Source organism: Phallusia mammillata, chromosome 3, assembly GCF_965637545.1.
Source record: "Phallusia mammillata chromosome 3, kaPhaMamm4.hap1.1, whole genome shotgun sequence".
NCBI lineage: Eukaryota > Metazoa > Chordata > Ascidiacea > Phlebobranchia > Ascidiidae > Phallusia > Phallusia mammillata.
This window is the reverse complement of record NC_137254.1, coordinates 30,728,073-30,740,053: the sequence shown is the minus strand read 5'-3', so window position 1 is coordinate 30,740,053 and position 11,981 is coordinate 30,728,073. Positions and strand designations below refer to the sequence as shown.

Sequence of the window (11,981 nt, the reverse complement as noted above, 5' to 3'; positions counted from 1 at the left end):
GATATGTGTGGCTGTTAATCAGTCAGCTGTTATTGAGATGCAAAGATCAGACTCTCCAAACAATTTCCAATGAATATCATGGTTTACATTGTAGCCGCCCTTAACAAGTCGTCATCGAGGCAGCAGCGGCTACACGTGACAGCTTGTTTAGATATGTAAACTTCTAAAAAACGGTATCCTGATGAAGGCGTTTTGTTTGGGACGTCGATTATTTACAATAAAAACTCCTGGAAGTGCAATACACGTTTATGTAAAGTTCTTAACTAACCGGATGGAAACTTGACTTCCTCAATCAAAACGCAAGCTTAGAGTGCAAACAATATGAGGCTTTATAGCCGAAAGCGAAATGACAAGCAAGTCCACTTAAAAAACTTATTAAGCTTATGCTGGACCTCACACTCTTATTAATCGTCTCTCAAGCGTCTTGTTTCGCGCAATACGGGGTAGATATTGATTTAATGATTCACAGTTTATTTGAAACGGGCTTCTTCATGACTTCGTGGGATAGTGTGTGGTTAAACATTCCTTTGTGGGGGTGTGGGGCGACGAAGGTATTTGCCAAACCTCATGGCTGCTGGCATAAATTTTCCGAGACGGATGTTAGTGCAACTTTTCGATGTCGATTGAGATTCCAGTCATGGACGTTGATGCGTAAAAGCAAGTAGAAGCACAATTAGGCCTTTAACTCATCACTCATGAAATATAAAAGAATGTATAGGCGACCCTAACTGCTTATACATGTTGCATAACAAAATGCAAGAAATAAAAAGTTTTACATATAAAAGTAAACACACACTACACAGTAGGCTACATGATGTGTTATTGTTTTCTGACATTACAATTATAAACAGTGTATCCCTGCTTCAGGAGCGTTAGTCTAAGCGCCTGATGTAATAAAAGTTTTTGAACGCCTTGCCTACAGTATTAAACCGTTAAACGTCACGAAAGTGCGTCCTGGCATGCGCCGCCAAAAAGGACCGTACCTTTACGTGAATCACGATTTCCGTTAGGTGGCGCCGAAGATACGAAAGAAGGCACAAAAGTCGTTGTGAATGAGTTTCCATAAAGACAAATATGGTTACAACAATACGGGTCATTAATTCGTGACAGCAGAAAAGAGAAAACACTAAGTCATTGTTTTACGAAACAGTAAAAATACAGCGACTGGTACAGTACTTCTGACTCAGTGTTAGGTAAATTGGATGCGATCGACCACAACTGTCTGTGTGCATAATTTTGCTTTAGTAAGACGTCAAGCAAAAACAGTGGCAACACAACAGTTGGCCAAGTTAATCGCTTCACTTTAGGCGAGGAGTACGTGTTTGTGTAGGCAGTCAGGCTCTGCGCCGGCGACGATATGAAGAAAAAAGTTGTATGTTTTTGTTCCTGTACAAGTTAGCGTATAAAGCACCACCGATTGCAGCCACTGCGTTTCCGATCACAGAAATGATAAAGGAAGCACCAAGCTCTACTGCTGGATAATCAACGTGGAGATGAGAGTAAATTGCATCTCCCAGAAGACCGAGAGTTCCTGAAAAAAAATTAACAAGTCGGTTTGGTCTGTATACCAGTGAAATTATAAACTTAGATTAAATGTTTGCATCAAACATCGAATTGTAAACTCTTGGGTTGTGTACATGTAAAAATATGTTGTTAATATTAGATGTGAAACATAGATTTTTGTGTGTCTGGGCATATACATAAGCTCTCTGGGTACACTGAGGACCGCTGTGAGCAACATTAGATATACACACTGTGGCCACACACCAGTTAATGCGCAACATAGATTTTAATGTGTCTGGTCATACGCATAAGCAGGTTTCTTTTAAAGGTTTGGTTTGGGTGACCGCTAAGTAGTTTTAAGAGACCGCAAGTGTTTCATTTAAATACCAAAAAATAGCCATATTTGCTTAAACGAATTATTTATTAGGCTACTGGCAAATTTTGGGAAACCGCTGGAGAAATTTGAAACGGTCCCCCAAAACACCTTAAAAAACATTGCGCATAAGCTCCCTGGGTACACTGAGGAACACTGCAAGCAAAATTAGATGTACACACAGTGGCCACACACGAGCGAGCGCAAAATGTTTTTTTACAATTTAGATCAATGTCTGTGTGTTGACAGACAGGCAACGACGACAAAAACACACACATATAAAATCTTATACGACGCGCACGGCTTCGCATCTTCGGTAGTCGTAAAATATATTAGGGATTTCCAATTTTCGACGTTGCTTATCAAACAGCAAATATTTAGCCAAGTATGTCAAACAGACCACCGCCGTCGTAGTAAACTGGCGATAATTTTAGGTGGAACGCATATTGCTCGGCCAAATTTTCTCCTGGATTTTATTATAACCATCAGCAAATAGCCCCGACAAAATGTATTAAACAGGTAACTAAACTAAAAAGGTGCTTTACAGGGCAAAATTGCCGTCAAACTGTTACAATACGGAGTAGCTGCAGCGCGTTCAGCCATTATCCACCAATTGTGTTTTTACTGTTTTGGGCTCCATGACCTTTTAATATTGCGCAGCTATTTTCGGTTTGGTGATTGTTTTAGTGCTATTGTGTCGCTATGTGTTCTTTCACCAAGCAAAATCAACCCAACTTAACTCACTATTGGGCTTTAAGCAGTGGTGGGATTCAGCCGGTTCACACCGGTTCTATAGAACCGTCTCACGAAATTTTATGAGATCAGCGAACCGGTTAGCATTACTGGATACTGGTAATGGACTTTTTGTAACAGAACTGGCAGAAAAATATGACTTAGTGATAGAACCGGCTGACAAAACAATTAAATCCCACCACTGGCTATAACCCGTGTACAAATGTGGCCAAATGAAAGCAGTGTTTCTATGTGTTATTTTACTAAGAGAAGTAAACTCAGCTCAAGTACCTGACAGGCTGAGAGCGACGTTTGTTATCATCATCACTTTGTCATCTGTCGGATGAGAGGACGGTTTCATAGAAATCACAAAGAAACACATGATGTTGCTTAGCAACGAGGCGAAAAGGAGAAAGAGTGGGAGCGATTTCGACGCTTCGGCTGCAAAAGAGGAAATGTTAAAAAGGAAATGAACACAAACAAATATTTACAGAAAAATCATTCTATTTGAATAAGGAAGTGAAGATGTCATTTATAAAATTTGTTCCTTTTTCAGTTGTTTAAAGAAAGATCTATTTTTCCAGTTTTAATTTGTGTTTAATTCCACCTGGGATGTTTTGTTTAAATTTTAATTTCTAGCAAAGAAAAGTTAGAAACAACGGTTAAAAAATATTGCTTTATATACAAGTTGTTGCTACCTGGTATAATAATAACCTTTAGAGCTCTTTTGGCAATTGAAACGACGGTACAAAAATACAATTACCAGAAGAGCTCTGTTGTTTTATATAGTAGCCTACAACCTACAGTAAATGTTTTTAAGAATCACTTTTACAGCGTTCAGTGCGAAGATCGATTGCAATTGAGTTCATTTCATAGTGTCTACTTTATTTTACAGCAATTTTTTTTTTCATTGAAATCAAACAAAGACATCGCATGACAACGGAACAACCCAACACGTAGGCTTTTAAATTGCAACATTTGGCAATGTGGTGATGGTTTGTCCTTAATTAAAACACCAAACTTTCCGCGGGGTGTGTTCGGTCATTTCAGCGGGTCCCGGCGCTACTTAAATTTGTTAAATACATGATATTGAATTTGTGTGTGTTACATTCACGCTTCCAGCCAATTGTTATATGCTTTAGACGTATTTCCTGTTTTATAACTGCATCCTAATTTTTCGTGCGTAGCGAAAGGTTACCTCAGGGCAGCCTATACCTGTCCTCTTACAGCAATGGTTCTCAAACTTTTTCTTGTTTTTTCAAAACGGCCCCTTTGCGATTATTTCGAGGTCTCGCGGTCCTTGAGGCAGAATGTGTATTTCAGAAAAACGAAAGTTGATTGTAGGATTGCGCAAGACAATTACGATTGTGCGCGAACAATTGCATTTTAGTAAAATGGAATAAAGGCTATTGTATAGCAATGGAGACAGTCGATTCTACTTTGATTTAAACTTATTTAGTGGCACAAACTCAAAATAATATTATAGAATTAGCCTACTTCAACCTTTTCGCGGTCCCTCCAACATTGCCTTACGGACCCCAAAAGGACCGCAGACCCAATTTTGAGAACCGCTGCCTTATAACATTATTAACCTTTAGCTGGGCCTAGCTCCGGACTTACGAAAAAACAAGACCTCACATTCCGGTGGGTCTTCATAACAAATTCGAAAAAATCCTTGACTAAATGTTCCGGGTCTTCGTAACCAAGTTGCTTTGCAAATCGACACAAACGACATTAGAAGAGATAGAGCTGAAACAGCCGTGTTGTAGCGACATAACCTGTCTTTCATTTTGTCGAGTTTTAAAAAACACCTGTAATGTAAATTTTGAAAGTTCAAAACGAAATTTACTTGTTATCATGACCTTCCGGTACACAACACGCTATTTTATAGCCAGTGGTGCATGAGATTTAAATTTTTTGTCCGCCGGTTCTATCACAAAAGTCATATTTTTCAGCCGGTTCGATTACAAAAGTCCATTGACAGTAACCAGTAATGCTAACCGGTTCGCTGATCTCATAAAATTTCGTGAGACGGTTCTATAGAACCGGCTGAAAGTTGGTGTTATTATCAATCTTTTTGTCTGAAATCTATTCTAAACCTTGCACTTCTGTCTATTCCAATTACTTAACAGCATTCATACCAAAGAAACAACAAAACAGTTATTTGTGATCATTTTAGCAAGCGCAAAGCGACCTTATGGCATAAAACACACTATTTTATAGCCTACCTCACTGTCGATAAACGTGGCATTATCAATTTTTCTATCTAAATCTAAACCTTACAAATATGTTTGTTACAGTTACTTCACAACATTCATGCTATATAGAAACAGAAAGAAAGCTCGTCACCCTATTATAAAAAAATGCAGTTTCTTTCTTTCTGCAATTAACAGCAATAAAAATAGAATCGAATTTTCGGCCTACCAACAAGCCTAACTGCCACAAAGTTTAACATGTACCGACTATGTTTTTACAAACGTTTAAACACTCGATGCTATATTTTGTTCACCGCACCATTCTGTTTTGTGTCGAAAATATTAATGAATATCTATTCATAGTGCAATTGATATGGCCTCTCATATCACTGATGATTGTAGCAGCATTTGCCGAAACGTTTAAACAATAAAGCATGTCGCTTTTTAAGTCTGTTTTGGCGTTTTTTCCTCACTAAACATATCAATAATAAATATGAAAAAACCGTATCTTTTCTAGATTTAGGTATGAGTATGCTGTGATGGCTGATCTGCATGAACGCTTTATTTATAAATTTATGCTTATATAAGCACGTTATCATGCACCAAGGGTTTTTCAGCCTGTTACTCACAACAAACTGGAGTAGCCTACCGTTGTATGGCTACATTAGCCAATACGGCCTATGTCTTGTCACCAGCTGCACTGATGAGACTTTATAGGTTGAAACAGTGTGCACTATCTGCAGCTTAAATTAAACGCAATGCTATACAAAAAATTAAGCGATAGATCTTCTGAACTTTCTGACAAGTTATTAAAAGAACTCAATTAGGCTGAAAATTAGGCTCTCATCATCAGGTGAAATGGAACCAACAGAAGGGATGCGACTTAGTGCTGCACAACAGTAAAGAAAGGGGCGACCACAAAAGCAATTGAGTGGTGACAAAAACGCAACCGGGTTGGCTACAATCGGGTGTACTTAAGTAGACTGTAATTTAACACAAAATAAACCGATCCTATACCCTTTCTGACAACTAATTGATTTGGAAAAACTCAGCAAATTAGCTAAAACTAACCACTAGACATCTCATGTTTATCATTAGGTAGTTGAGCCAACCTAAGCTTAAGAAAGCCTCCTTCCGAAAACGGCGCCTCAGGCAATTTTTGTGCACAACGCGAAATACCTTAACACGTTAACTGGTGCGAAACCGTTCCCTCACTGGCCAAGTAAATTTGCGCCTTATTTTTACACCCACCTATTTCAATACATGCGGCCATGAAAGTGCGATTAAAAAGTTATGTATTTGTTTTTTTATAAAGTTTAAGAACTATAGGCAACTAACTACGCGCAGCCTGCAGCGAATGATCGCGTGAGTGGTATAGGTGTCACGGTTTAGGTAACTCGAAACCTTTAGACTTTTTTTCTAATTGTCTGCGGAATGTGGAAACTCGTTCAGAATTACATTACATGGCACTTTCTGGTATTGCCTTTACGAGGAACAAGGTTTTAACCTATTTTACAGAAGAGTTGCAGTCCAAACTACGTAGCCTAAAACGTCAGGCCTAAAATCACCAAAATTGTTTTGACTTGGGTTTAGTAATATTTATGCTACCAATTTCGAACGCTCAAAGAACCCTAAAGTTATAACATCAACATATATTGAAAATCTCTTTATTTAAGCCCAACACGTTTACCCTGAATTAAAACAAATTCTGATCTTAAATAAAGAAAAACTTCTTTTCGTTTTTCTGGTTCAGTAGCCTATTGCCGTTAACCTTATTCCACCTAAGTTTCCTTACACATTTTTATTATCCTTTTGTATACCGTTTCGACAAGTGACGTTTTTGAGTATGTAAAGTTCACTTAAGCCATATAATTCCTAGGCTAACTAAAACCTCTCCATATAAATTTTTATGTGCTCATACGGCGTAACAGCAGCAGACTTAAACTCGATCTAGCCAGAGCTTTTTAGCTTCTCATAAAGTTCTACGTAGTGTTTGTCAGACTTGGTGGGGTGCTTTTGGTGCCGTTAATTTGTCTGCTACTATTTTATTACCGGGCGAAGTAAACTCAACTTTTTCTTTTCACATTTTCTGATCGGTAACTGTTTTAATCGATAAGCTAACCATATCACTTCTTGAATAAACTGTTGCTGACAGGTATAATGTATAAATGATAATTGATTGCTCTTCCAGTAGTTTTTATCATAAAATTAATTGCTCTTCCAGTAGTTTTTATCATAAATATCCGATGTTTTGACGTCCTGATACGAGACGCCTTTATCGGAATAATGGCATAACTTAAAACACAATATGTGTTGTTTATAAAACAAAACTACTGTACTCGTTTATATATCATTAATTTACTCACGGAAGAAGCATTACTGCCCGTTATAGGCCCAGCTATTGCGTACGCTACATGGCAGAGCAGCCGACAGCATGAGAAAAAACGAAAATACTTCCGTTCTACGCAGTGTAGCCTTTACGTCCGAATTTTATTTAGGCCCTACTGACAAAAGCTGTTGTCGCCGCTGTCTAAAAATGCACATGTTTTTTAAGCAATCTCAATCACAAAGAATGCACGCCTAAATTCGATTTTGGGGAAACACATCTATAATAAAATACCTTTCGAGTTGGGTGTACCTTGTTTCGCGTGTTAAATCTTTAGAAAATTACCGGGCTCGCCTTCGGTAAACAGCGCAGGGAAAAACCGTACCGAGTAATATGAAACATATTTACCTAGCTTAGTCAACAACAATATTGCGGCAAACCGAACCGTTTTTTATCCAAGCGTTGTTGGCGCAACCAAGTTTCGGCTCAAGATTGGCGTTAGGCAGGCGATTTCTAGAACTTACGTGGTAGCTTTTATAAAATGTTGCAGATTTGTCGATTATCAAAATTGGTTCTCTGTTTTTTGGGCATAATTTTTAGAGCCCATCTTAATATGCCTAATGACCCCAAAAAGCTCCGAAATATGACACTTTTCTTCTTCAGGGCCCTGAAAAGCATCAATTCCAAGTCAATTTTCTAGACTAGGAGCTCATAAACAGGTATAATAAGATGCTAAACGGCGGCAAGGCTGTAACGTCAAATCACAGCATAAACCTGGAAACAATATGACTGTTTCACAGCGATAAGATCTTGCTAAACATAAAAGTAAAATTTACTCGCTGCTGAATGCGTTAAAAAGGCAATGTAAAATAATGAACTTGAATGACTGTGCATGTTCAGAAGTAGTTCTGTTCTCGCTAAAAATCGCTAAAGAAAGAGAATAATCAACATCCAGTCAAAATGCAGTAAAACAGCGTGAAAACGAACAAACTGACTTGCCACACAACAACATTTGTACGTTTGTAATCAGTAATGTCTACAGCAATATACGCTTGTTACAAAAAGAAAGAGAAAAATAAACCCATAAAATACGATAAAACAAACAAGAACACTTAGGGATTGCCACACAACTGTGCATCTTTAACAACAACATTGTAACCGACATTCGAAATGTCAATTTTCGAATGGCGCCGCAGAATAGTTCCGTTTCGCGGCTTTTTGTTATTGTGCCAATAAATAAACACAACTTTAATAATAAGTTTCCTCATTAACTTTTATTCGCGGGTGCGTCGCAAGTCCGGAAAACTTTTCCAGAGGCGTCGCAATAAAAAAAAGTTTGAGAACCACTGAACTAAGCAAACGCAAGGTACAATAAAACATATATACTGTGACAATGCCCGCATTACGGCACCTTGAAACCTAATACCGCTTTTTTCAAGTTCGATGGAGGGTTGACAGTGAGCGGCAATAACGGGTCATTTGGTACAAAGCTCTGCTGGTTGTGCGTAGAAACATGTAATCACGCCATGATACGCTATACGCTTGAATACAACATAAAGGTATACAATACTTGGACGCAGAAGTAGATGCTTTCATGGCTTTGAGTTATCGCCTTCAATGGCGCAATATGCCATTGAAGGTTATAAAAATGTTTTGTTCAAAAACAAGTCTAGCTCGGTTCGGGTTTACAGGCCGCATTTTTTGGTTATTAAAGTCATCAGGAAATTATACTTATGTGTCGAAACATACGTTAACAAATAAAATGTCTCCTGTAGTGCAATATGGAGCTGCCCAAAATCACAAATTTATGTTCATTTTTTTCAACATATGCCAAATTTTTAACCCAGCTTAAACAAACAAGGCATAACATAAGGCCGCAATAGAACGGTGTCTACCAAAGTAGTTATAGCGTTTTATTTCATCACACAGCTGAAAAGAAAACTTGATACAAGTTATAACACACACAAAAAAAACTGTTTACAAAATCTGAAAGGATTACCAAAAACTTTAGATTTTAAATTTTCCGGCCAGAGCTCAGACTTATTTTAAAACTGCTTTGAAGGCATGGCATAAGGTGGTCATTGAACCTAGACAGCTAACGTTTTATAGTATTATAGTGTTTTATTTCACCGTACACATAAACTCAAGAAGAAAACTTGATATATTAAACGCAATCAAACAGTTGATTTTTAACAAAATCTGAAAAGATTAACCATGGCATTGGGATTGAAACATCCTTCGCCGAGGTTTGTGTAATATTACAGAACTGCTCTGTGGCCAATATTTGGATCATTGGTTGAGCTGATGAATAGGCTGGAAATGAAACTGTACAGTGCTGGTGGCATTAGGTTGCGGATGTTGGCTTAATATTGTTACAAATGTGTTCCTTCAGACAACTCCCAACCTACAACAAAACAGAAATGAGTTTTATCACACGTGTTTAAAATGCCATTTGCAGAACACTTGGGCTACGAGTTAAATGGATAATTTTAAAATTTGTTACGGCATCAATGTTTGAACGAGCAACAGCCTAAAGCTCTTTTTGTTAATACACAACCACCTCACGTTAAAGACCCCGTACTGTTTACATTACTTTACAAGATGCAGAGTGGTACTTCGAGCCAGGCTTTTCGAGTCAAGTTCAAGCTTCAGTTTAAGTTTAACGGCCAAATACAGGTGTATATTTACACTCGATCTTACAGGCCTAACTAAGGCTTTGTTTTTTCAACAGAAAATGGGTTTCGGGTTGTACTTGTGGTTCAGGCCGGGTTTTGGTTGCGGTAAAAGTAGTTCAAGATCTAAATCAGTTTCAAAACCTTTTGTAAAAAATCGGTTTCGGGATGGTACGTTTGGTTCAGGTCGGGTTTTGGCGCTTTCGGGTCGGTTATCAGGCTTGTATTTTGAGGTTTGGTTCCCAATTTCGGGCCCGCTTACAATTGTTACTGCTTGTCTTGCGGCAAATGTTGTTCGAGGTAAAAGTTTAAAAACCCTTGTCCCAAAACGATGTCTTTCACTTACTTCTGTCCTTTGATCCGCCTAGGAAAGATAGGACTGCAGCGACCAGCCCAAGTATGGCAGCAATCCACGCAATAACAAACGACCAACCGAATTCATAACCAACTGCTTTCAATGCAAAGCCTCTTACAGTGTAAAGAATAGCGGCCACCAAACCAAGTACTCCTGCAAATACAGAAACATAAAATGTAGACAATACGCTTTTCGCCAAATATTTCAATGACTGCAGACAGTATACACACTTTAGCATCTACGGCCAATGTCTTGTCACCAGCTGCACTGATAAAACCTTATAGGTCGAAACAGTGTGCACTGTCTGCAGCTTACTAATGGCTTACTGGTTTCATAAAGAGCGTGTTGCAAGAAATAGATCTTTTTACGTAAACCTAGCCCACTGTTTTTTAATATAAATTCAATATGTTTAATACATCAATAGGGCAAGTAAGTTTGACTCATTCCACTAAATATATTTAGGCGAAATACCGTGGATCAGTTATAGTTGTTCAACCAAAATGGCCGTCTAAAATGAAATAGAAGTTTTACCGGCTGCCAATGTCATGATGCTTGCGTATCGTATGTGGGCATATTCCTTCACAGCAAATGCGTACGAGTTCCACGCCACGCTGCCAACCAACAAAACCCAGGAAAGTATCATAAACACGAGTGTGGCGACATCAAGTGGAGGACGGTCGTCTAAAAAATCACACATCAGCCAATCCGACAAAGCGCAACACAAAAAGTAAAGTGCTAAATGATTGCCTTTTGAGCTTTTACTGGGCAATGATACATAGTTAAGCGACACAATTGTTACAGAGGCTCGATATAACAACATCTCCCATAGGAAGGAGACGACAGATACATTGCGATCGGTTGGTCGTCACTGGTTGAGGCGGGGTGGGGCCTCTACATAAAAATATATAAAGAAAAAAAGGCTCGGATATAGCCTATTTATGTCAAATACGTTGGACAAATAGGTCTGCCATACTGTACACAACATATGGGGTTAATTTTACTTAATCATATGCAAGGTTTGAAGCTGGGTATATCCACAATCAGCAAACACTTTGCATGTTGTTTCGAATTTACAATCTTCTTTATGCAATTAAACGGATTATGCGTTTAACCAGAATCTTCTTGCACCAACTTAGTGGGAAATTCCAGTCAAAATATTTATTTAAACTCACCAGTATTCAACACACAATCGCTGCTCTGATCCTGGCAGATGTGAATTAGACCTCTATCTCCATTTAACCTTGATCCAACTGACCAAGCAGGGGTAAATGTTGCCACAACAGACAACACGAGACTTACGCAAGTCAGTACGAAGCCAGTAACAGCTAAACCGGCCCGCATACTTGGATGAAACGTTACCTTGCAAAGTTAACTTTAAAATCTAAAAACTCATCAAAAAATACTGATTCTTGTTGATAACATAAATATTTGCCTGTCTTAATTTATAAAAATGGCATTTGGATATTATTTATGATAGCCTATTTTATTAGTTGAGTTGTTAGTAATGACATACGTATAGTTTCTTGATAAACCTTCTTCAAATGTTTTTATTAGATTAAAGAATCGAGGTATAACTTAATGGACCTGCAGTAAAACTAGCAGTCCTTAGTGTTTTGCTCCATTCTGTTTTGTATAACTACAATATATAAATATCCGTTATGAAGGCATACAGTATAAGAGTAAATATTTTAAAACCTGTGAGAATTTCCCAAACCCAGTGTTGCATGTAAACTGTCTTCTGCCTTAAAGTTTTGTAGACTACCCTATCTGCTTAGGCAGCACATAAATAAAACATTTAATTCAGAAATTAGATGAATACTTAGGA

At 38.1% G+C, this 11,981-nt stretch overlaps 2 protein-coding genes across 2 annotated transcripts; both read right to left on the bottom strand.

Moving 5' to 3' along the window:
- Positions 1 to 437: 437 nt before the first annotated feature.
- LOC145220263 (uncharacterized) lies at positions 438 to 4,416 on the bottom strand. Its single transcript, XM_080087525.1, has 3 exons — positions 4,229 to 4,416; positions 2,900 to 3,049; positions 438 to 1,531 (listed from the first exon to the last, which is right to left on the bottom strand). The coding sequence occupies exons 1-3, from the start codon at positions 4,395 to 4,397 to the stop codon at positions 1,335 to 1,337; spliced, it is 516 nt and encodes a 171-aa protein (XP_079943651.1). The 5' UTR covers positions 4,398 to 4,416; the 3' UTR covers positions 438 to 1,334.
- Positions 4,417 to 9,501: 5,085 nt separating this feature from the next.
- Positions 9,502 to 11,497, bottom strand: LOC145219976 (uncharacterized). Its single transcript, XM_080087272.1, has 4 exons — positions 11,329 to 11,497; positions 10,688 to 10,837; positions 10,148 to 10,309; positions 9,502 to 9,533 (listed from the first exon to the last, which is right to left on the bottom strand). The coding sequence occupies exons 1-4, from the start codon at positions 11,495 to 11,497 to the stop codon at positions 9,502 to 9,504; spliced, it is 513 nt and encodes a 170-aa protein (XP_079943398.1).
- Positions 11,498 to 11,981: the final 484 nt, after the last annotated feature.

Coding starts and splice junctions, on each gene's coding strand:
- LOC145220263 (XM_080087525.1), bottom strand. CDS start 4,397: ATGAAAGACAGGTTATGTCGCTACAACACGGCTGTTTCAGCTCTATCT. Junction 3,050..4,228: donor ATGTGAGGTCTTGTTTTTTC/GTAAGTCCGGAG, acceptor CCTCTTTTGCAG/CCGAAGCGTCGAAATCGCTC. Junction 1,532..2,899: donor CGTCGCTCTCAGCCTGTCAG/GTACTTGAGCTG, acceptor ATTTTTTTTCAG/GAACTCTCGGTCTTCTGGGA.
- LOC145219976 (XM_080087272.1), bottom strand. CDS start 11,497: ATGCGGGCCGGTTTAGCTGTTACTGGCTTCGTACTGACTTGCGTAAGT. Junction 10,838..11,328: donor CGATTGTGTGTTGAATACTG/GTGAGTTTAAAT, acceptor GTGATTTTTTAG/ACGACCGTCCTCCACTTGAT. Junction 10,310..10,687: donor CATCATGACATTGGCAGCCG/GTAAAACTTCTA, acceptor CTGTATTTGCAG/GAGTACTTGGTTTGGTGGCC.